Here is a 25,139-nt window from a genome sequence, read left to right on the forward strand (position 1 = left end):
CCGAGTGACCACTTAACAAAACAAAAAGACTCTCTATGGAGCTTAATAAGCACTAACTTTAAATAGGCGAGAGGGGCAATTCAAATAATGTCTGTGACCCTTAGGCAGAGCCCGCACCACCAAGCACAACCCCTGTCCCATTTCCTCCTCCACTAGGATCTGCCATCCAAACCCCTTGCTTAGCGAGTGAAGTGCAGTTGAGCGTGACCAGTGCTTAATTTGTAATTAAGAGGTGCCAGGGCTTGAGAAAGTTTTTTACTTTCATAACTGGTGTGGCAAGCCCAGGGCTATGAACTGCCAAGCCTGGCAAAAATTAAGCATTGAGGGTGAACCCCTCATCCAGGCAGGCTAAGCACAGTTCTGCTGCCCTTTACTCATTCAATAAGGATAACAACATGTCATATCCCCCACATTCAATACTAAAATGATTTGTAACCCAGCATCAGCCAAAATTGATCCCTTGGGCAGCACAGCTCTGTCTGCTGGATAAGTAGGCAGAGTAGGTGAGTTCATGTAAATACCATCTGGTCCTGAAGCCTTCTCCTGGCTCATCACTAGCTGCCAGGAGAGAGCTCGTTCAGACCTTGCTTATCAATCCTCATTATAAATTATTAGATTGGCCAACATTGCGGAAACCAGTGTGCCGATGTTGTCAGAAAAAAACAACAGCGGTGTGAAGACGCTTGTCTTTGTTCATACTTTTCAAATCTATTCTACCTTCCCAGGTGCAAGTAATTCATCATACACTGTCTATGCTTTTAAAGTGTGTATTAATATTGCAATTTCAATTCAGATTTCCAACCAATTACTAAACTGGCAACACTGACGTAACTAGATGACCGGTGGCGGGGGGGGGTGTTGGGGAAATTCAGGGGGGATTACACCCCCACTGGGAGGGGTGTAGGGAAATCCCTGATTGGTCCTCATCACCCGGCTCAAGCTCCCTGCAGGAGGAGGCAGGGGGCTGGAGGGGTAGGAGCTTGCAGAGCTGCCCGGCAATGTGGCTCGCTGCACAGCTGGGAAGGGGCCCCCCTTGCTGACGCCCCTGGCGGCTCCTTGGTGCTTTTCCTTTGCTGGGCTCGATTTTTTATTTTTATTTTTATTTTTTTTAACTGGCGGAGGAAAAGGCGGCGGCTGCGCTTCGCATGCGGCTGCTAACCGCAGGCAGCTCGGCGGCAGCGGCTGGTGTGCGCGGGCGGAGGAAGGAGGATGCGCCCGGCCCCTGAGTCAGCGCCCCGGGACAGGCTGGCAGCTGCAGAGCGCGGGCGCCCGGGCGCCTCCTAGGGCAGCAGGAGGGAGCGCACAGGGGGCGCATCGCGGGGAGCGCAGGAGCCCGGCAGCCAGAGGCGGAGGGCGCAGAGGTGGGAGCCGCGGGGAGCGCCCACGTGGGGCGCCTCCTAGGGGTGTCCCAGCGAAGGGAGGGCGCTCACCGCAGGCAGGCCCGTCTCATTTGGCTGGGGAAGTGCCAGGCGCGCCCAGCCCTCGCCGCGGGACCGACTGGAGGCGCCTCCTGGGGCGCAGGGAGCTCCCGTCGCGGGCACCGCCTCCTGCGGCTGGCCGGCTGGAGCTGGGCAGCCACCCCCCGAAATGTTCACCCGGGCTGTGAGCAGGCTCAGCAGGAAGCGGCCGCCGTCAGGTAAGGAGAGCTTTGCGCGGAGGACGCGGGCGAGCCGGGGTCCCGAGCGGGCTTAGAGCGCGCGTTGTGAGTCAGCCGGGGCTAACCCCGGGCCGCGAACCAGCGGCCCCAGAATCAGCCCCAGCCTCCCCAGGCAGGGCATGACTCTGGCCAGCACCGGCCTTCTGCCGCTGGGTCCAGATTGGAGGTGAAGCTCCATTTTTTTTTTTAAACCAATGATTAACCCAAAGCAGGAGCCAGGGGTGCTGGTGCCTCTCCAGACTCCTCTAGTTTGCAGCTGCCTTTCGGCCCAGGAAGCTTTGGCTTTGCGTTGAGAAGACACAACCACTTCTTGCTTGCAGCGCAAGCTGCTTCAAGACCAAGAGGAAGTTTAGCTGAAAGAGGAAGGATGGAGTTTTCTTTTTAGTGTGTCTGAAAAATAAAGCACGCTGAAGTGGAACACGGAGCCCAGCTTCCAGCTGTGCTTTGGTTTGTTAACTGTCTTGTTTTCTCTCCACATGAGTCATAGCTCCTGTGTGGCAGAGGGAAGGCTACATTATAAGAAACTGTAACAAACACCAGTGAAAGTAGCAGTGCCAAATGACATCAGGTTCAAATAGGGCCTGAGCCTCAGAAGTGCTGAACCCCTACAGCTCCACTGAGCTAAACTGGAGTTGTGGGTGCTCAGTGCCTCTACAAATCAAGTAGATAAAGTCTCATTCAGGTGCTTTAACCAGCTGGATGATACAGATGAATAGAAAGAAGGTATGAATGTATGGTTTCACTGTATCAACCTGAATTTTTTACTGCCTTTCCTCTGAGTTATGCATGAACAATGACAGCTGTTCATGAGGTTTAGTATGACTGTAAAAGTCCACTATAATTTCTCAAAATATGCAATTGTGCAGTAATAGCAAATAATGGCTTTAGCTGTCTAATTCTCATGTAATGGACTTGGTAATACTTATAAAGCAACTCAAAACATGCAGTGGCCGAAAGCAGTGGTGGCAAGTTTCATATCTGAAACCTGTCAGTGTATCTGGATTTTTACAATATTCAGATATAATGATGTTAATTAGACTTAAACTAACTGAGTACAGGGTGTGATTGATGATTCATATTGCTGTAGACCTGTCCATGCTTTTAAGATGCTTAATAGCTCCCAGGACAAAGTGAACTTTGGTGGGGGTGGGAGGCATACATACTTCTGTCATGTGTGTTTGCCCTCACTGATAGAGATGGACACAGCCCAGGTAGCATTTTCTGTCTTTATGCACCTTTTAATGCTTTGTATGCTTCTGGGGCTATCAAATATAACTGATAGGTTATGTTTTAAGCACAAGATTCAGAAACTATAATTTAGGTGTAGCATAGTCTTTTCCATTGTAGACTCTCTACAGGAGAGGCTGTTGGATTCTGTTGTTGCTTCTACATCAACCAAAATTTTAAAGACATTCTGATTAGATCATCTGTGTTAGTGGTGGTGACTTCCTAACCAGAAAGAACCTAGTTTGACTTTCAGATTCCAAGTTGACTTTGGAGAGCTGTCATCTAAGACCATCTTCTTACATTTGATATGGAAGTCATTGACACGGAACCCCAGAACGCCATTTTTACAGACACACTTTCAGAATATTACAGCACTTTAATACAGAACATTTTACAGCACTTTAATACAGAACATTTTACAACAGACTTTCACTGACACAGCAGGTTCAGTGGCTCAAGGAAACGAACATAACATATATTATTCTTTGTGAAATAATTTGGATAAAAATAACAAACTAAGAATCCTGAGTACCGACATTACTTTTGGAATGTACAATAAGATTACTAACTTGCAAGTTCCTCATTAAAGCCTTCCAAAGAAAAATTGAGAGTGGCTTTTAGTCTAGGTTTTTGGGTTTTTTTGTTTTTTTTTAAAGTTATGTGCTTGGTGAATGCTTTCAGAGATGCTACAAATGCAGAACATACGTTTAATTTCCTTCCATATAGTTAAAACTAGAATCCAATTGCCATCTGTTGTTGGAGACACTCGAAAGAGGATGTTAAGGCTTATACTTTGAACAAACCAAAACAGGCAAAGGACAACTCTTCGTAGCCCATAGGTCCTTTAAAATACAGCAGCTACTAGAAAAAGTTGATCTATTGGACTCATCAAGTGGCACTTGGGTACATGGAAAGTAAGGGAACTTTCCCTTGTTAAGCGGAACAGTTAAGAACAATTTCTCATTGTTCCATAACCTTGGTTTATTAATTCAGGACTGTTGCTTGTGAGGGGAAAGACATTCTGATGATCACAGAGAAACGGTTAAGAGCACTTTAAAAAATAAAAGGCCCAGCTGTCAGTATTCACAGCTTCCCAAAGGACCCAGGCCTGATTTTGTGTGAAGAAGGAGCAAATGCATGTGGTGCAGTCAAAGTTCCCTCAAGATAAGTTTATAGGAGAATGGGAAGGATTTTGTTAACTGTTCTATTTGAGCATAAGCTTTCGTGAGCTACAGCTCACTTCATCGGATGCATTGGTTAGTCTCTAAGGTGCCACAAGTACTCCTTTTCTTTTTGCGAATACAGACTAATACGACTGTTACTCTGAAACCTGTTAACTGTTCTGTGAATTGATGCTATTTGTTTAAACACTGGGAACAAAGGAAAAAAAGCTATTTATAAGGTGCTATATGGGTACATACTTGGCTGATTAGCTGGTCATGTCTGCTGTCTTTTGTTAATAACTTTGCAGAAAACATATATGGAAAGGGATAAGCAAAGAACAAGCATTAAATGGCTGATGTAACAAAGTTTCGTAAGATGCACAAATTTTTGCTGTGTGATATGTTGCCACAGGGCGCAGTTTATTAAATATTTGTTATATGTCTGTTTGTTAAATATATGTTATATGTTTGCAACACTTCAGAATTATGGGTAGGATTTTCCAAAGTGTCTATCGAACAGGTTCACAAAGTTTCCACTGAAATTCAAAGCGGACTTGTGCTGCTAAATCACTTAGGAGTGTGTGAAGATCTCACCCCATGTACTGAATCACCTTATTATTTGAAACAGTAAGCATGTAATGCTAATTGGTGGTTTCTTCTGTTTTTTTGCCACTGTCCTTTCAAAGCAAGGTTCGGAGCCTGGAGTTCTGATTTGCTAATTAATGTTAGCATGGGACTTGTTGTCTGTATAATACAAATATTCGCTATTTCAGATACGGACAGTGTCAAGTGTGGTAGTTAGAACTTTTAAAAAAAATTACATATGCCCTTTCATTTATCACTTATACAAATATTTATTTACAAGGTGTTTTTGTATCTTGCGTAATAGTATTTTGTAATGATCAAAATAGATCATATAGGATTGTTCCCTAAAATAATGCTGCAGCTAGTATAACTTCCAGACGTTAGCTTTGTTTATACAAGCAGTTGGCCACTGCACATAATATAAGAAAATGCGTTGTGATCCTGCAGTCAGTGGAAGTTTTGTTGAAGTAAAGACTGTATGGTGGGGTCCTGCGTACAATTATGCTGTGAATGTTTATAATAGTATTTTCTCCACTTATTGGTTTCCTTGTATGTTTAAAAGATAGTGAGTGTTTTTTCCACCAAAACAAGAAAGATCAGAGTTATTTTACATCTTTGTCTACTTCTGTACATTTTAATTTTCTACAAAAGTTCAAATAGAAAAGATCCCTTTTTCTGTAGTTCCTTTGCGTTCTTCTTACTGGTGCACATAATTATCTGCTGTTTAAAAAAGAAGTGAATTACTCTATCATTTGGATATTAGGTACTGGTGGCACTGGCAAGCATGCAGTTTGTGTGTAAACTACAGGACAGCATAATTGCAGGGCTTCTGATGGAATAAGATGATCTTACTAATGACAAGAAGAGGGATAACTAAGGATTAGCATATTTCATATACTAAAATATATTTCACCGTTACATTCTAAAAATAAATTAGTTGTGAAGAATTGTATATAAATTCCACTGCAAGTGTGATGATTTTTTTTTCAAGACAGTTCAGTAGAACTTTAGTAGATAGAAATGTAGAGATTATCCCTTGGGTTAGGTCCAGGCAAACCTTTTGCCTATTTTAAGACATAAAGAAGTATTCTCTATATGGTACACATGAACCTGTTGAATCAGACGGATTTAAGCAATTGTGTATAGAGTGGAGAGCTATGATCTTATTGGGGACAATTCTTATACTAGAAATATGTATGTGAGTGTCCAGTAACTGAGGTGAGAGGTGCCTTAGAACTGTGTACAGTGAAAACACAGAGCTACAACGATTCTAATATTATCAGAAGTATTTTGGGCCTGTTTCCCCATGGCCTTGTAACTTGTGTAGACATTTACGCTTGTGTAGAAGGGGAAAAAGCCTATTATTTATTATGTGTATTATGGAAGTGATCATCTGAAAATGGGGCCCCATTGTGCTAAGCTCTGTGCAACACAGTATTGGATCACTCCTGCCCCGAAGAGCTTCTGTGAAAGTAGACAGGAAAGACAAAGGGTAGGGAGAAAGGGACGTAACATGCAAACAGAGTGAACAGTGGTGGTCTGCAAACATCATGTTAGTGCCACAGTATTTTTGGGAGGAGTGGGGGGAATGGAGGAGTGGGTATATCTCATTTTACATTTTTAAAATTCTTTGGGTATGGTTTAATGAGGAGGAGAATAGCTAAATGAAAAGACAAGAGAAGGGAGAGGGGACATTGAAGGGTAGGGCAGGGGGAAAGAAGGAGGGTAGGAAGCAGGGGAACTTAGAGGGTAGGTAGAGTAAGGCTGAAATGAAGAGACTCTGAGGGAGGGGGTTGGAGTGAATGGACAGTGAGCACAGGGGAGAGAAATTGTAGAAAGCAGTCTGATGACATTGTCTGTGCCTGCTGCAGTTGTTCCTCCTGGGTAGAGAATTTCTCTGGCTCAGGTGGTGCTGGGTCCTCCCTGGAATTTCTTTTTGCCCAAGCTCCCATGGCTTGTTGAGGAAAGTGGCTGCCGCATCGGACCGTAGCCCCACCACTCCATGCCCACTTGGGGGAAGTTAGCATTGCCAGTGTCACCAGACTAGTGCAATCCTTGTGCCCTGTCCTTGCAAGAGAGGCATCAGGTGGGGAGGAAACTCTTTGTTCCCTTCCTCGTCCCCAGGGTAGGCCACAATGTGTCTGTCATCTAGTGTTCTAGAGATATCATAGAAAAACAGAAGCACAGGTCTAGCTTGGGATTCTAAAGTCAGTCTGCTTCAGAGTCCTCTTAGAAATGAATATCCATATTGCTTCTGCTATGCTTTTTAAAGAACAACGGACGAGTAACCATTACAGTCCATTTTGCATGGTAGAGCAAAAGAAGACCAGACATAAAATCTGACTCCCGTAAAGAGTATATCTAATAGGTTTGGTTCTCCACTACTCTGCCCATTGTGTAGTCCAGGGGTGGGCAACCTACGGCATGTGAGCTGATTTTCAGTGGCACTCACACTGCCCGGGTCCTGGGCACCGGTCCCGGGGGGACTCTGCATTTTCATTTAATTTTCAATGAAGCTTCCTAAACATTTTAAAAACCTTATTTCCTTTACATACAACAATAGTTGAGTTATATATTATAGACTTCTAGAAAGAGACCTTCTAAAAACGTTAACATGTATTACTGGCACGCGAAACCTTAAATTAGAGTGAATAAATGAAGACTCGGCACATCACTTCTGAAAGGTTGCCCACCCCTGGTGTAGTCATTTACACTTGTGGGTAGAAAACACTGCCATTCTGATTTGGTCCTTGTGTACAGACAGTGGATATTTGCAGAACATGAGAATCTGACTCTATACAAGTAACAATATTTTGCACATTCCACCCCAGGATCCCAACATGCCTTGTAGACACGTTAATTAAATGTCACAACTCCCTTTTGAGGAGGGAATTATTATTATTTCCATTTCCCCAAAGGGGAAACTGAGGCATGGTGAAGTTAAAGCGCCTTGTTCAAGTTCACACATCAAGACAATGCAGAATTGGGGGCTTACTTAGAGATGACAAAGAGAGAGATCACAACAGATGAAGGAGGATGCTAATGACATGGCTTGTATTTTATAGTATACTCAGTGTGTGTCCCACTTGCTGGGTTAATTTAAAATATTCTCCTTTTAGTCTCTATATATTTTATTGATTTGGTGCATGGGGGTGGGTTTCTCCTTCTCCTTACGCAACGATACGTGATGGAGTCTGTGCAACTTTAGATGCTTTCACCCTCTTGCAGAGTTGTATTCCCCATGGAAAGGGAAACTCCTATGATAGATGCCTTGTGGAGAGTGAATGAGATTATTATGCTTTTACAACCAGATGTCCATCTGACTGTTATCAGAGGGAACTCATCAAAAGAACTCACCAAAGCCTCCAACAACCAAAATCCACTTAGCACAATAGGCTTTTCTGGAATACCAGTTTTCCATAGGTTTTCAGTCTTGGCATTTATCATTCTAGCTATCTGCTGATGTTTGACTCTCTATTCTGTATAATGCTTTTTCATTTTCTTCTTTTTTTCTTTTTGGACAACTGCTATAATAGGTTTAGCTCCACACTTAGAAAGATCCCTAACTTAGATCCAAATATGTATTGAGAAGATCCATATCTTTGAACACTGGCTTTAAGGTGAAATGAAGGACTTATAAAAATAAACATGCCAATAAATAGAAATGAGATACCAAACTGTTAATAGAAGAGGGGCCTAATCCTGTTCAATTTCCTTACACGTATAGTCCCATTGACTTCAATGGGCTACTTGGGTGAGAAAGGTGAGCAGGATTGGTCTCTACTTGCGTAGCTTTCAATTACAAATGCCCTCTTTGTATTTATTATTAATACGGTGTCCTAAGTAAGAGCTTTATTTATTACAGTGGAGTTTTGAGTGTGCAAGGAATGTGTGATTAGACTCCCAGTCTTATAATGTCTAGCAATCTTAGATAGGGTTTTAGGCTTGACCCTGATGGCCCAGACTCCCACTGTCTTTATTGGAAGTTTTGGGCACACAGCGAATGGAAGATCACGCTCTCTCTGTGTTTATTATAAAGCTTTTCAATTCAGCAGTAAAATACTTGGAGCCTTTCCAAGAAGAGGGACTGCAGAGTGGTAGCCAGTGAAGAATCTGTTTCTATCTGGCCTCAGCAGCCTGCGGTTTAATAAACCCATCTCTTGGCACAGTCAGTCAGATGTAGATTCAGCAGTTAGACCATCTCTTCCTTCTCCTTAGACTTCGGAACATTTGTGAGAATGCTGGCTGGCATATTAGTCGGGTACAACCTTGCACTCTTTATTCTGGGAAAACTCCAATTGATTTAAGAAAATCAAAAGTAAACTGCCCGACAATAAGTGTACTCCAAGACTGCATGAGACCATTCCACCACCTGTCTAGCTGCCCTCCCAGTAAAATGGTTTGATTTGTAGGCCTCGTCTCCTCCTAAACAAAGCATAGTTTTTCTTTCTCCATCCGTGGCCCCCACCCTACCCTGAGAGTGTTCATTTCTAAAAGAAATCTCATCTAGGCAGCTTACCAAGATTTGTCTCATAACTTCGGTGTGGGTGATCTAAACCAGCCAATAGCACTGACGGTGCCAGAAACAAGCTCACAGCCCTTTTACAGCTGAGGCTCTGGTAGTAATGTTCCATGTCCATAAGGCAAATTAACTCAGATAAGACAATGACATTATCTGCTCTTGAGTTCCCTGACTGTAAAGCAGCTTTTACATTTCTTAGGCTTTGCTTTCACTGCAGGATTAGCTTGAGGTTTTGTCCCGAACCCAACCCCCATCCACACACGACAGTTTCTATTCTAGCTCATTCACTGGGCTGTCAGGGTGGGTTGAAGCTTGAGTGCTGCTGATGCTTGAACTTGTAATGCTGTGGGGATGCAGCTGCAGAAGTTACAACAGCGCATCCGCTGCTAATCAAATCGCTCTTGCAGCCTGAGTGTTGTTTTGCAGTGTGGTCGAGCTAGGTTAGTTTGAGTGGAGTAACCGGAGTGTACGGACTCTGAGCAAACTGTAGCAGCGAAGACAAGCTCTTAGCAACGATGCAGAATGGAAAAATACATGTTTCTTTTCAGTGTGATCAAATCTCCTTTTAAGAAAGCAGCTATGACTTGAAGGTGTTGAGGAGGGTAGTGATGGGATCAGAAAAATGCACGTGAGACTATTCATTTTTTTAAAGCTGGTTTGTTTACTTTTCAGAGATAAATGACAGCGATGGCAACCCAAGCAGCAGCCAACAAACCCTAAAAGGAACCTCAAGGTGGACTACGTCACTAGAGAACCTCCTAGAAGATCCAGAAGGAGTGAAACGATTTAGGGTAGCTATCTTAACTATTAATGGTTGCATAGACTTTAAACAGCATTTGAAGCTTAATATGTATCCGCATTAAATAATGGTGGGGTACCAATGGCATGAGGGTATACATTTGTATATAACTAGATGTGTGAATTAAGCGTTGGTGACAGAATAGTTGAGCTGGGGCATTTGCTATGCTTCTCAGATGGTGTCCTCTGCCAACAGCCTATCTTTGGGTATAGGGAAAATGATTGGTTGCACCTTTCTAACCAGAAAATAGATGACCGGCAATGTTATGGGTACAGTAGGAGTAAGGGTTGGAAAGCCACAGTGGGCTAAATAATGGAGCAGAAGGAAACTTGGTCTTTTCTGAAATATTACTGTCTCCTGTCGTGTCATATCCACTACTGGGGCCTGATCCTGTAACCCTTATCCATATAAGTTATTCCAGTGACTGCTACTGAGCAAGAGTAACTCAGTAGGGGCCCGATCCTGTGTTGTGACCCAGGCAGGTGAACTGAGCGTAGCTCCTTTAATTTCAGTAGGGTTCCCTGTGGGATCAGCAGTCTGCCCACACAGATCACAATGCAGGACTGTGGCTCAAGAATGTTGGGGGTGGCCCATTAACCCTCAATCTCGCAAGTCTTTTATCATGCTAGTAATCAGTGTAACTATTTGCATAAATAAAAACTATTTGCTTGAGTAATGATTTGCCCAATCAAACCCAGAGGCTGGAGTGAAGTGATTTTATACCAGACCACTGCTGGAAAGTGCTATTACTAGACTGATCCAAATGCTTTTAGAATTCCTGGTGCCAGCAAATAATTTAATCTTTCTTTTTTCACATTTGACATTGAAAATTGAACATCCCAGAACTATAAATATTTGTCATTGTTTTTATACACATGTTAAATATATATATTTTTTCCATTTTAAAAAATGCTTCTCTTTAGGAGGAATGTGGTTTTTTAAACACTGTCTGGAGAGTGCAAATATATCTTTTGATTTAATTTACTTAAAGATAATTTATTGTTACTGATGATCATGTTTAGAAGCAGTTTCATTTGCAGTTTTTGCCAGTAAAGAATGTCAGATGAAAGTAGACTAGAATCCCAAGTGATCGATAAAGCTCATTAAAAGAGAGCTATATACTTATTACTACTGAGTTTGTGTATTTCCTGTGTTCTTTCTGAATAACAATTTTAAATTGCTCAAGTTGTTTAATGATGATAGATACATTCCTCTCATTAGCTGGCTGACGGAATTTAAGACTAAAATTTAGGTAGGCTGGTTCTTATGGATTGTATTTTTTAAAGCATTGAATATGTTGTTTGTTGATAGTTCAGTAGCACCTCTTGGTCCCCAGCTGGTAGCCTCATTTTGTGCTGTACAAAAAATAATAAGACAGTCCTGGGCCCAAAGAGCATCTAGTTTGTACAGACTAACACGGGGAGAGGAAACAAACATCTGAAAAATCAGATCTTAACATTGTACTTTTTTTTTTTCTTTCCCCAGGAATTTTTAAAGAAAGAATTTAGTGAAGAAAATGTTTTGTTCTGGTTAGCGTGTGAAGAATTTAAGAAAATGCAAGACAAGAAACAGGTATTTCCTTCAAAATTAAACTTTACCTGCCAACAAAGATTCCATGGTAGCATTAGGGATATAACCTGTCTCCTACTTACATAGTTATTCAGCTGTATTTCATGTATGTACAAACAAATATATTGAAGGAATGTATCAGAAATCATCAAAACTAGAGCTAGTTGTAGCTAGCTAGTAAAACAAATTTTATTCTGAATCAGAATGAAAAGCCAAAATTGATATTTCCCATGAAACAAAAATTCCAAAAAATTTCAATTTGGAACCACTGAAATGTTTTGTTTTGATAATGTCTAATCATTGTTCTTTGATAAGCTAAAGATGTTTTGTTTCAATAATGGTGTAACTTTACTACATATAGTGTATTATATATAAAATATTAAATATATTGTAATACATTAATTATTTTACCATATAAAAATTGAAATAAAATGAATCAAAACAAGAAAGTTGAAACATTTTTACTGTATCAAAATTAAATGTGTTGACATGGAACTAAAACAGTGGAAACCATTTATTTAGACTTTTCCCCCATCAAAAATTTCTTCAAAATCAACATATTCCTGTGAATTCTTTAGATTTCGACTGAATTGCATTTTTGACAGAAAACTGTTCTGTTGAATATTTTTTGGTCAGCTCTAATCATAACCTTTTTCTGCTGTATAGGTGCCAGTCCTGCAATTGGATTCACATGAGCACAGGGGTCTAGTTGCATTTTCTGACTGTGGGATCAGAACCACGTTATGTGGAATCAGGCCTGAAATATTTACTGGGTTTCTGTCTGTTTGCTCCTGTAAATATTGGAGAATGTTTTGACAATTAAAACATGTAATTTGATTAATGTTTTAGGCTGAGACGTCCAAAGGAAGTTAGAAGCCAGAATCCTATTGCATGTCAGTGGGAGCTGAAAGAAAAGGAGGACTTGTGGCACCTTAGAGACTAACCAATTTATTAGAGCATAAGCTTTCGTGAGCTACAGCTCACTTCTTCAGATGCATATCGTGGAAACTGCAGCAGGCTTTATATATACACAGAGAATATGAAACAATACCTATTCCCACCCCACTGTCCTGCTGGTAATAGCTTATCTAAAGTGATTTCCAGCACAAATCCAGGTTTTCTCACCCTCCACCCCCCCACACAAATTCACTCTCCTGCTGGTGATAGCCCATCCAAAGTGATAACTCTTTACACAATGTGCATGACAATTAAGCTGGGCTATTTCCTGCATAAATCCAGGTTCTCACATCCCCCCCACCCCCATACACACACAAACTCACTCTCCTGCTGGTAATAGCTCATCCAAACTGACCACTCTTCAAGTTAAAATCCAAGTTAAACCAGAACATCTGGGGGGGGGGTAGGAAAAAACAAGAGGAAACAGGCTACCTTGCATAATGACTTAGCCACTCCAAGTCTCTATTTAAGCCTAAATTAATAGTATCCAATTTGCAAATGAATTCCAATTCAGCAGTTTCTCGCTGGAGTCTGGATTTGAAGTTTTTTTGTTTTAAGATAGCGACCTTCATGTCTGTGATCGCGTGACCAGAGAGATTGAAGTGTTCTCCGACTGGTTTATGAATGTTATAATTCTTGACATCTGATTTGTGTCCATTTATTCTTTTACGTAGAGACTGTCCAGTTTGACCAATGTACATGGCAGAGGGGCATTGCTGGCACATGATGGCATATATCACATTGGTGGATGTGCAGGTGAACGAGCCTCTGATAGTGTGGCTGATGTTATTAGGCCCTGTGATGGTGTCCCCTGAATAGATATGTGGGCACAGTTGGCAACGGGCTTTGTTGCAAGGATAAGTTCCTGGGTTAGTGGTTCTGTTGTGTGGTATGTGGTTGTTGGTGAGTATTTGCTTCAGGTTGCGGGGCTGTCTGTAGGCAAGGACTGGCCTGTCTCCCAAGATTTGTGAGAGTGTTGGGTCATCCTTTAGGATAGGTTGTAGATCCTTAATAATGCGTTGGAGGGGTTTTAGTTGGGGGCTGAAGGTGACGGCTAGTGGCGTTCTGTTATTTTCTTTGTTAGGCCTGTCCTGTAGTAGGTAACTTCTGGGAACTCTTCTGGCTCTATCAATCTGTTTCTTTACTTCTGCAGGTGGGTATTGTAGTTGTAAGAAAGCTTGACAGAGATCTTGTAGGTGTTTGTCTCTGTCTGAGGGGTTGGAGCAAATGCGGTTGTATCGCAGAGCTTGGCTGTAGACGATGGATCGTGTGGTGTGGTCAGGGTGAAAGCTGGAGGCATGCAGGTAGGAATAGCGGTCAGTAGGTTTCCGGTATAGGGTGGTGTTTATGTGACCATTGTTTATTAGCACTGTAGTGTCCAGGAAGTGGATCTCTTGTGTGGACTGGACCAGGCTGAGGTTGGTGGTGGGATGGAAATTGTTGAAATCATGGTGGAATTCCTCAAGGGCTTCTTTTCCATGGGTCCAGATGATGAAGATGTCATCAATATAGCGCAAGTAGAGTAGGGGCTTTAGGGGACGAGAGCTGAGGAAGCGTTGTTCTAAATCAGCCATAAAAATGTTGGCATACTGTGGGGCCAGACAATCTGGCTATGTAGACTCCCTCCTCAGGCCCTACGCTACCAGCACTCCCAGCTACCTTCGAGACACCACTGACTTCCTGAGGAAACTACAATCCATCGGTGATCTTCCTGATAACACCATCCTGGCCACTATGGATGTAGAAGCCCTCTACACCAACATTCCACACAAAGATGGACTACAAGCCGTCAAGAACACTATCCCCGATAATGTCACGGCTAACCTGGTGGCTGAACTTTGTGACTTTGTCCTTACCCATAACTACTTCACATTTGGGGACAATGTATACCTTCAGATCAGCGGCACTGCTATGGGTACCCGCATGGCCCCACAGTATGCCAACATTTTTATGGCTGATTTAGAACAACGCTTCCTCAGCTCTCGTCCCCTAAAGCCCCTACTCTACTTGCGCTATATTGATGACATCTTCATCATCTGGACCCATGGAAAAGAAGCCCTTGAGGAATTCCACCATGATTTCAACAATTTCCATCCCACCACCAACCTCAGCCTGGTCCAGTCCACACAAGAGATCCACTTCCTGGACACTACAGTGCTAATAAACAATGGTCACATAAACACCACCCTATACCGGAAACCTACTGACCGCTATTCCTACCTGCATGCCTCCAGCTTTCACCCTGACCACACCACACGATCCATCGTCTACAGCCAAGCTCTGCGATACAACCGCATTTGCTCCAACCCCTCAGACAGAGACAAACACCTACAAGATCTCTGTCAAGCTTTCTTACAACTACAATACCCACCTGCAGAAGTAAAGAAACAGATTGATAGAGCCAGAAGAGTTCCCAGAAGTTACCTACTACAGGACAGGCCTAACAAAGAAAATAACAGAACGCCACTAGCCGTCACCTTCAGCCCCCAACTAAAACCCCTCCAACGCATTATTAAGGATCTACAACCTATCCTAAAGGATGACCCAACACTCTCACAAATCTTGGGAGACAGGCCAGTCCTTGCCTACAGACAGCCCCGCAACCTGAAGCAAATACTCACCAACAACCACATACCACACAACAGAACCACTAACCCAGGAACTTATCCTTGCAACAAAGCCCGTTGCCAACTGTGCCCACATATCTATTCAGGGGACACCATCACAGGGCCTAATAACATCAGCCACACTATCAGAGGCTCGTTCACCTGCACATCCACCAATGTGATATATGCCATCATGTGCCAGCAATGCCCCTCTGCCATGTACATTGGTCAAACTGGACAGTCTCTACGTAAAAGAATAAATGGACACAAATCAGATGTCAAGAATTATAACATTCATAAACCAGTCGGAGAACACTTCAATCTCTCTGGTCACGCGATCACAGACATGAAGGTCGCTATCTTAAAACAAAAAAACTTCAAATCCAGACTCCAGCGAGAAACTGCTGAATTGGAATTCATTTGCAAATTGGATACTATTAATTTAGGCTTAAATAGAGACTTGGAGTGGCTAAGTCATTATGCAAGGTAGCCTGTTTCCTCTTGTTTTTTCCTACCCCCCCCCCCCCCCCAGATGTTCTGGTTTAACTTGGATTTTAACTTGAAGAGTGGTCAGTTTGGATGAGCTATTACCAGCAGGAGAGTGAGTTTGTGTGTGTATGGGGGTGGGGGGGATGTGAGAACCTGGATTTATGCAGGAAATAGCCCAGCTTAATTGTCATGCACATTGTGTAAAGAGTTATCACTTTGGATGGGCTATCACCAGCAGGAGAGTGAATTTGTGTGGGGGGGTGGAGGGTGAGAAAACCTGGATTTGTGCTGGAAATCACTTTAGATAAGCTATTACCAGCAGGACAGTGGGGTGGGAATAGGTATTGTTTCATATTCTCTGTGTATATATAAAGCCTGCTGCAGTTTCCACGATATGCATCTGAAGAAGTGAGCTGTAGCTCACGAAAGCTTATGCTCTAATAAATTGGTTAGTCTCTAAGGTGCCACAAGTCCTCCTTTTCTTTTTGCGAATACAGACTAACACGGCTGTTACTCTGAAAAGTGGGAGCTGAGTGACTAATTCCCTTAGGCCTGTTGGAGAATTCCAGCTTTAGACTTTCTATGGGGACATCAAGGGCTAAATTATAGCCTTTGTTGCTGGACGAGCACTTTGCAGCTGAATAGTCCAAGTGGCCGTACTCTGCTGGCCAAAGGCTAGCAGAGTGCCACAGGAAGATAGGGGTAGGGAGTTTGCTGAGCAGAACTCTCTACACCTGCTCTAGAAAGGTGCATTGTACACTCCCCACTGTGCCAGGAACCATCAGAAATAGGAGGGAATGGGGACACAGGTCTCATCCCCATGGTACCCTTAGTACCATGAAATTGTTAACCTTCAGAGGGAGTCTTGCAGGTGAAAGTCTAGATCCAACCTTGACTATGATATTTGTTCTCACAAGACACAGGAATGACTATAGATCAAGGCTGGTTGAAAATTTTTCCTTGGAACTGTTTTTTAGTGGAAAATTGGGTTTTCAGCAAAATTAATTTTTTTTTTTTAAAAGTGTTTCCATTTGCCAGAAGCTGGGAATGGGCGACAGGGGATGGATCACTTGATGATTACCTGTTCTGTTCATTCCCTCTGGGGCACCTGCCATTGGCCACTGTTGGAAGACAGGATACTGGGCTTGATCGACTTTTGTTCTGACCCAGTCTGCTTTCCACAGGAAATTTTGATATGTCATACAAAGAAAAAATGAACAACTGAAAACCAAAATATTTTTCAGTATTCAAATTTCTGCCAAAAATTTTTCTGCAGGAAAGGAAACACATTTTTCAACCAACTCAACCACAGACCTCACCATGCATAGAACTACCCAGAAGTAATGTCTTGGGCTTGGTTTTCCCTCAGTAAGGTCTATGCATACACATATAGATGGACACACTCAAAACAGAAACAACTAATCAGGCTGTTTTTCCTACAGTCTGGAAAGAAGAGAGAGATTGGGACGATGGGGGGATGATTGTTGTTTCTATTTTAAATATTTCTGTTCTGTATTTGGGGAAAAACAAATGATACAGTCTTATCATATGGTGATGATAACACTCTTTCCATTCTGCTAGCATCTCTGGAGGATGTGAAACAGAAGCTACTAAAGTTTGACATTTTAAAATCAGAAGGTCCCAAAAACTTGCATCCAAGAGCCTGCTGGATCATTAATGTTGATTTTCAATAAGTCTTGGTGCACTAGGGAAGTTCCAGAAGACTGGGAAAAAAATAGTGTGCTAATTGTTAAAAAGAGTCAGTGGGATGACCATGGTAATTATAGTCCTGTTAGCCTGGCCAAGATAATGGAGTGGTTGATATGGGACTTGATTAATAAAGAGTTAAAGGAGGGCACTGTAATTAATGCAAATCAACATGGGTTTATGGAAAATAGATCCTATCAAACTAGCTTGATATTGTTCTTTGATGAGATTACAAGTTTGTTAAAGGTAATAGTGTTGATGTTTTATTTAGACTTCTGCAAAGGATTTGACTTGGTACTGTACAAGATTTTGATTAAAAAACTAGACTAATATAAAATTAAGATGGTACAGGTTAAATGGGACTCAAAATTTAATTGAAAAAAGAGACTTGTCATTATGTGGATGTGTTTCCAGTGGGATCCACAGGTATTGGTTTTTGGCCCTGTGCTATTTAACATTTTTTATCAATGACCTGGAAGAAAACATAAAATAATCACTGATAAAGTTTGCAGATGGTACAAAAATAAGGGGAGAGGTAAGTAATGAAGAGGACAGGTCACTAATTCAGCGTGATCTAGATCACTTGGTAAACTGGGTGCAACCAAACAATATGCAGTTTAATATGGTTAAACGGATACACTGAGGAACAAAGAATGTAGGTCAGACTTACAGGATGGGGGACACTATCCTGGGAAGCAGTGACTCTGAAAAAGATTTGGAGGTCGTGGTGGATAATGAGCTGAACGTGAGGTCTCAATGCGACACTGTGATGAAAAGAGCTAATGCTGTCCCAGGAAGGATGCATAAACAGAAGAATCTCAAGAAGGAGTAGAGGTTATTTTACCTCTTCTTTTGGCACTGGTGCGACTGCTGCTGTTTTACCATGTCCAGTTCTAGTGTCCACAATTCAAGAAGGATGTTGATAAATTGGAGAGGGTTCAGAAAAGAGCAATAAGAATGATTAAAGGATAGGAAAACATACCTAGCCATAGACTCAAAGAGCTCCATCTATTTAGCTTAACAAAGAGAAGGTTAGGAGTTACTTGATTACAGTTTATAAGTACTTACATGGGGAACACACATTGAATAATGGTCTCTTCAGTCTTTCGGAAAGGTACAACCTACAATGGCTGTAAGTTGAAACTAGACAAATTCAGACTGGAAATAAGGTGTAAATTTTTTATAGTGATAATAATTAGCTATTGGAACAATTTAGCAAGGGTCATGGTGGAATCTCCATTACTGACCATTTTGAAATAATGGATGTGTTTCTAAAAGAGATGCTCCAGGAATTTATTTTGGGGAAGTTCTATGGCCTGTGTTATACAGGTGACCAGACCAGATGATCACAGTGGTCCTTTCAGGGCTTGGAAACTATGAATATGTGGGAGCTGCTCAGATACTACCATGGTGGCAGCCATTTAAGTTAGACAGACCGGCACTGGGTACATTAATTAGCTCTCACTTCAAGCCCTCCTAACACAAGTGGCAGCATTCTGCCTGGCTGTTGTCCACATGGTTGAGAAGCTGTCTGTGCCCTGTCTTCACCTCAACAAGCTAATGGCAAGACAAGACTCATGGGGCCTACTTTAGCCTTGGCACAAAAGCCATTACACATAGCACCTGTTCGGTCCTTGTTATTACAAATCAGTGCTGAAAGTAACCCATTGTGCACAATATTACCTTGGTATGGTATGTGCAGTATGTAAGGCCTGGTGTCTAGATATACCTGTTCCCTCTGTCAAGAGAACTTACTTTCTTCACTGGTGGATGTGGATCTGGCATTGCAGCTGTTTTGCAAATAGGGAGTATCTTTTTCTTCACACAGGCCAGCTGTTTTCTATCTGTATGATGCACAGTGGCCCAGGCCCTGCTCAGGAGCTAGGTCATCTCCATTGTTGCTTAAACAGGTACCAAATTGTATTCTAAGATGGATACTGCATGAAAAGTCCTTATGTAGGATTTTGCAGTGGGATGATGACCCTTTTTTCCTTTTATAAAATAATCTGCATCTTTTTTTCATGGTTTCTGTTTTAAGATTGTGCACACAGACACAGGAAATGGTAAACAGACATACAGAGATAACAGTGCAATGAATCCTCAGATGGATTGCCATATTGAACGGACAATGATTAACTAGTTCCCATTTACCTTCAATTATTCAGTACCAGTCTTTAGTCAATATATGCAGTCAGCAGTCTAACACTAGCAAAGCTTCTGGAGGCTAGAAGAATTATAATACATTATAGATTTGCAGTAGGGTTTAAAAGTTATTGTAGATCTATCTATCTATCTCCTTTACAGAATTAAACAGAAACTTTAAAGATAGAAATCATTCTGTTCAGTATTTATTACAGCATGAAACACTAATTTGTCTCCTGAAAGTGATTTCTGCAGCAATCACTGTAACACTACATCAATGAGGGAGTTAACTTGTATATTTTGCTAATGTGATGCTTCCCAGGGATACCCAGAGTTGTGAGGCACCTTGCAACAACATGCCCTTAGTGTGAGGAGGCCTTGTCTGTGTCTGCCGGGGGCCTCGCTGTCACTCTGCAGGTTAGCAATAGGCCCACTCTAACGCTGAGCCCTCCCAGTGCCTCCGTGGAGTGTCAAGCCCTTGGTCCACTGGACAATCACAGTATTCACAGATTTGCTGCTTCCAAGATGCAGTATACCCAGCTTACCAGTTCCCCTCAGATCACCACTCTGCTTAACACAACACGTAGGGTAGGTGTACACATACAGCGCTATGGGGCCACAGCTGTGCCGTTGCAGCGTGTCTGGTGAAGACGCTTTATGCTGATGGGAGAGAGGGCAGAAGCTATGTTGGTGGGAGAAGCTCTCCCGCCGACATAGCGCTGTGCACACAAGCGTTTATGTTGGTGTAACTTATGTCACTCGGGGGTGGTTTATTCACACCCCTGTGTGACATAAGTTATGTCGACATAGGTTGTAGGGTAGACGTAGCCTGTGATGTGTTTATAGTGAAATCGAATATAGGGTTATTTAACAAGGCATACAGATTCAAGTAACAGGAAGTAGAACTATTGGAAATAAATTGTTACATATGAAATAAAATCATAACACGCATTCTAGAGATTAGGTTTAATTAACAAGATACTCTCCTGTCTAATAAAAGATTGCAGAACAGTGCTTTACTGTCGGGCTGTGACCCTCTTTTCACAAGGCAGCCACACCATGAGCTTGCTTCTTCAGTGGAGGATAAAATCTTGTCCCTCCTGCTGTTTTTTTTTTTTTTTTACACGCACAGTTGCAGACTATTGTCTCTTACCCAAGGAGGTCTCCTCTTCAGAGAATTATTTTGGGTTTCTTTTTTCTTTGTAAATCCTTAGGCAAACACCTGGCCCCTACACTCCCTGTCTCCATGGATATCCATTATTCTGTATGCTGATTGAGTTATCCCTGAGTCCCCTAGCCTTTTGGGCCTATTTTCTTGTCAAATGTGGCCTGTCCTGCTGTACTAGGGGTTTGAGGAGGTGTACTGCCTTACTAGCAACAGCTAGTGGAGACATTATGCCCGCAGAGACCAGGAGCCGGCATGGTACCTCCAAACGTACTGTGGAAAGTATGCTCATGAGTAACGGTTACTACTGTCTATGGCAAATACTACGTATGCTCATGCTTTGTAATCTTGCCTACCCTTATCAGTATGTCAAGTGGGCAAGGACAGTGTGTCTAGCTGGCAACACTGGATCCCCCTACCCTGTACCTGAAGGATGCCAACTGCTAAATTAGTGCATGGCAGTATCTTTTGCCTTCCTCTTCTAGTGCCCCGCCAGACACATGGGAGCAGCCATAATTTGGCCCTGTATAATTTGCAGTTTTCTCTCTCAACAAATATTATTCACAGGCAAAAACGTTTAGGACAGAATTAGAATTGCAAATAAGTGCCACTTGCTTACAATGTTAAAATTCGAAGAGAACACAACAAACTGGTGGCAGAACCAGGAACAGGACTATTGGCATTCAGCCCAGGGCTTTAAATGCTAGTCTGCTCTGCTCCTTCATTTGGGTTAAGATGCCTGACATGGCAGGATGGTACCTTGCATTCTGTACCCCTTGGGCAGTAGTTTTCACTATAAATTCAGAAGTCCAGTTCACACTCTTATAGGGCCGGATCCAAAGCAAGAAGGGAAAAGACTCCCGTGGGCTTTGGCTCTGCCCCACATCTATTAAAAAAATTCAAAGAAAGAGACTTTTCTGCTCTTTTCTTCCTTAGCTGCCCAAATCTTTTGTCCGTATTTCTTTTTCTATGTATTCAAAGTTTATTAAAGCCATCTCCCACCACATTTTACATATTTGTCTCCTCCAACGGCTTCTCTTCACATATCTGCACTGATTTAACTTATGGTGTCATTTTTAAACCAGTTTAAACTGGAACAGAAAGCAGTGTGGACACTCTTATTTTGGTTTAAACCAGGCTTGTTTTGGCTTAGTTAAAACCCATTCATTATCAAATTAAGCTAAAGCAGAATAAATCATTCTTTAACGAAAAAAAATAAAATAAAAAGAAGTTCACACACAGAGGCTGGTTAACCAAACTGTTGCAAATTCGTGCACGGACACCCTCCAGGTGAGTTCAGGCCCCCCTAATAGTCTAAATGGCTTAAAAGAGCATCTCTCTATGGCACATTATTATGACCTCTTGCGTCAATCTGTAGCATAGTTTGGCTTTGCACAAGTCTGTATAATGTCAGGATGATGATGACATAAATGTGCTGGTGAAAAGTTTTTGAAATATCTTTACTGCTTGTATTCATTAACTGAGGGACGTGCTACCTCTCTGCAGCTTTTCACCATCAGTGCCCTCCACAACTGGGCTGAGGACTCATGCAGTGTCATTTTCAGTACCTCTTCCACACTAGCTCTTTTTTTTTTTATAGCCACCCCTCTGTTAATTAGCTAATGTCAGTAAAGCTGATCACAGGGTGTGCTATATAAATGCTGATTAGTGTTCTTAAGTAGAATTATTGTTATGTTCAGTAGCTAGCTTTCAAACAACTCAACAGTTTTAAAAATATGTTAAAAACAATAACAAAAAGCCCCACCACTAGTGCCTGGTACACTTCTTCTAGCACATGGACACTATTATTTTATAGAGCAAATCTGATTCTTGTTTAATTAACAAGGCGTTTTTTGTATTAAAAATAAGGATGAGCATTTGGTTAGCATCAGTTGTGTGCAGTTGCTGTATGTTCATGATTTAAAAACAAACAAACAAACATCACAACCCTTTGTGTGTGCTCACAATGTTAAAATATTTCTTTCTTTTCAAATGCACTTTAAAAGTAAACATAGATAGGGAGTAAGAACTATCCAATCATATGGAATCTTTTTCACTTTTTCAACCATGGGAAAAATTTAGCAAAATGCTACAGTGAAGATTCTCCTGTTGCTTATGGTAGCAGAAATATATATATAGCACCTTTCATTTCAAAAGGTCTCAAAGCACCTTGTAAACTTCATATGTTCAGGAATCTCTGCTGCCACTTCTAGGCTGGAACGTGGCAATGGTTAAACGGAGCTCAGCAATGCTAAATAATTTAAATACCAGAGTCTGGCTTCTGATGAACATCTGGGGTTCCCCGGTTATTTCTTTTGGGAACCGTACATGTGTCTTTGAGCAGAACTTGACTCTGGGAAAGGAAGTAAAGAGGAATATTATATCCATTTGAAACAGCAAGGGGGATTTCTGTAGACAGAACCTTATAGTCCAAATTGGAATTTGGCCAGGACAGTGGGGCAAGCACATGTATACTAATGAAAAGTTCCATGGGATCTTTAATGACCACACGTGAGTGAGATCTCAGTTTTAAATCTTATTTAAAAGAAGACTGTTCCAGTAGCACAGTCCCTTTTTACCACCCAGCTAACACAGAAGGCAGGAAGAGTGCCATCTACGGAATCACTGACATCGCTTCCTTATTCCTGCTCAGCAGTCGTTTTTCCTGGAAGGTCGCTGAGGTCATGTCTGCAGCTGGGCACTGTGATTCTCAGCGGGGATAGACAGACTCACGGTAGCTTCACTCGAACTTGCATGCTAAAAATAGCAGTGTAGGTGTTGCAGTTAAGCTAGGATCCAGGGGGGTCAGGTGAGCTTGGACTTGGATGGCTAGCCTGGACTGCTGCGTGTGCCACAACATTCACACTGCCACTTTAGTGCACTAGGTCAATGAATCTGTCTACTCACGCTGGGAATCGCACCTTCCAGCTGCAGCGTAAGCAAACCCTGAAGCAGGGGTCGTCAATAGGCAGACTATGGGTCAAATCCAGATAACCGGACTCTTTTGAACGGACCCGGAAATCTTTTTATTTACTTATTATCACTATTATTGTTATTTTTATTATTATTTTCTCCGGAGTCTGGACCTTGACTATGCCTTGACTAAGAAATTTGGACGTTGATTAAAAAATAATTTACTACCCCTGCCTTGAAGGCTCCTCTACATTAGCAAATGTTGCTGCTTTAACTATACCGGTATAATTAAAGTTGCCTATTCTCCCTGCCCCAGTGTGGATGAAGTTATATTGATAAAAAAGTGCTTGGCATATTGGTATAGCTTATTCTGGTTGAGGAAGTGAAATAAGTTATCCTCATAAAAGGCACCTTTATACCAGCGTAACTGCATTCCCAGTAGGTTTATAGCAATATAACTGTATTGGTTAAACACGTCTAATGGACATAGTTATATTAGTATAACTTCTCTAGTTAGAGCAGGCCTGAGTGACCCTACCTGCTTTAGTATGAAATTGACAAAGATCACATCCCTAGGCAGTATGGCTCCTAAATATACTCCTTTGGTATGATCTACTGTATCTGTTATATCCTGGTATTTCATTCTCCTGAATGAATATTCTCTTTTAAAAAGAAATGTTGCCACTCAACATGTATGTGCTCTCAGCTGTGAGACGATTAATTTTTTAGACCTTAGGAATACACTAAGTTAGATGTGCATAGCTTTTTTTAAAAATTATCCCCACATGTCTATTTTGAACTGTAAAACATAAAAGTATTCCTGTGATTTGTTCATGGCCAAGGGTTTAAGTGCTTTCCTCTTCAGTCTCACTTCCCATCACAGATGCAGTCTTCTGGCTTGTGCTGCTCTATGAATACTGTTCCTCATTAAATATGCAATGCAGAATATTTATGGTTACCCATTGCTAATTATCTTCTAGTGTCTGCTGGTATGCAGCTTTAAGCATGAAAAATTTAGAACACCAGTTTGAGATTTTCATCTCAGGTGGCTTTAAAATAAATAGAGTCTCCCACTGTGCTCATTCTTTTATCTGCTTCCATGAACTTCCTAAGCAAGGAGAGTTTTGTAATTGATTTCAGTGGGAGCAGGATTGGGGTCCTTAATAAAGTACTTTGAAGTTGAAGAGTGCTGCATAAGTGCTAAGCATTATCATTATTATTCCTGCTTTATGAAGAGAAGGCCACTAAAACAGAACATCTGCTGCAGTCAGAGCAAACAATGAAAAATAAATTACCTCAAATAAGCCACACCTAACCTCTTCAGTTATAGTGATAAGCCCTCTCTGTGCAGTTACACAATTGCATGATCAGGGCCTGATCATTAGAAGATATTGACTTCTTGAATGAAGTGCTGAGCTCTGTTAGCTCCCATTAAAGCTAATGAAAACACAGCATGTTGCAGGATTAGGCCTTTCTTTAAGGAATATCTATTTCCTAAATGAGGAATGAAATGATCTATATGTCACTATTAGCTATAGTGTGTTCACAAGTATCTGATTTCTGTTTGGTTGCTTTCTTTGCCTTTTTGTTTCTACAGCACAAAAGAGGAAAGAGAATTTACTGCATGATATAGCATTC

At 41.8% G+C, this 25,139-nt stretch overlaps 1 protein-coding gene across 1 annotated transcript in view; it reads left to right on the forward strand.

Annotated features, from left to right (window-relative positions):
* The first annotated feature begins 946 nt into the window (after positions 1 to 946).
* The window catches only part of RGS10 (regulator of G protein signaling 10), a 29,964-nt gene continuing 5,771 nt past the window's right edge, over positions 947 to 25,139 (forward strand). The window contains exons 1-3 of the mRNA XM_073354220.1: positions 947 to 1,636; positions 9,827 to 9,945; positions 11,439 to 11,525. Coding sequence (XP_073210321.1) covers positions 1,588 to 1,636; positions 9,827 to 9,945; positions 11,439 to 11,525 — 255 coding nt within the window. The 5' untranslated portion in view covers positions 947 to 1,587. The remainder of the gene's footprint in view (positions 1,637 to 9,826; positions 9,946 to 11,438; positions 11,526 to 25,139) is intronic.

The sequence above is a fragment of the Lepidochelys kempii genome, chromosome 7 (assembly GCF_965140265.1).
Source record: "Lepidochelys kempii isolate rLepKem1 chromosome 7, rLepKem1.hap2, whole genome shotgun sequence".
NCBI lineage: Eukaryota > Metazoa > Chordata > Testudines > Cheloniidae > Lepidochelys > Lepidochelys kempii.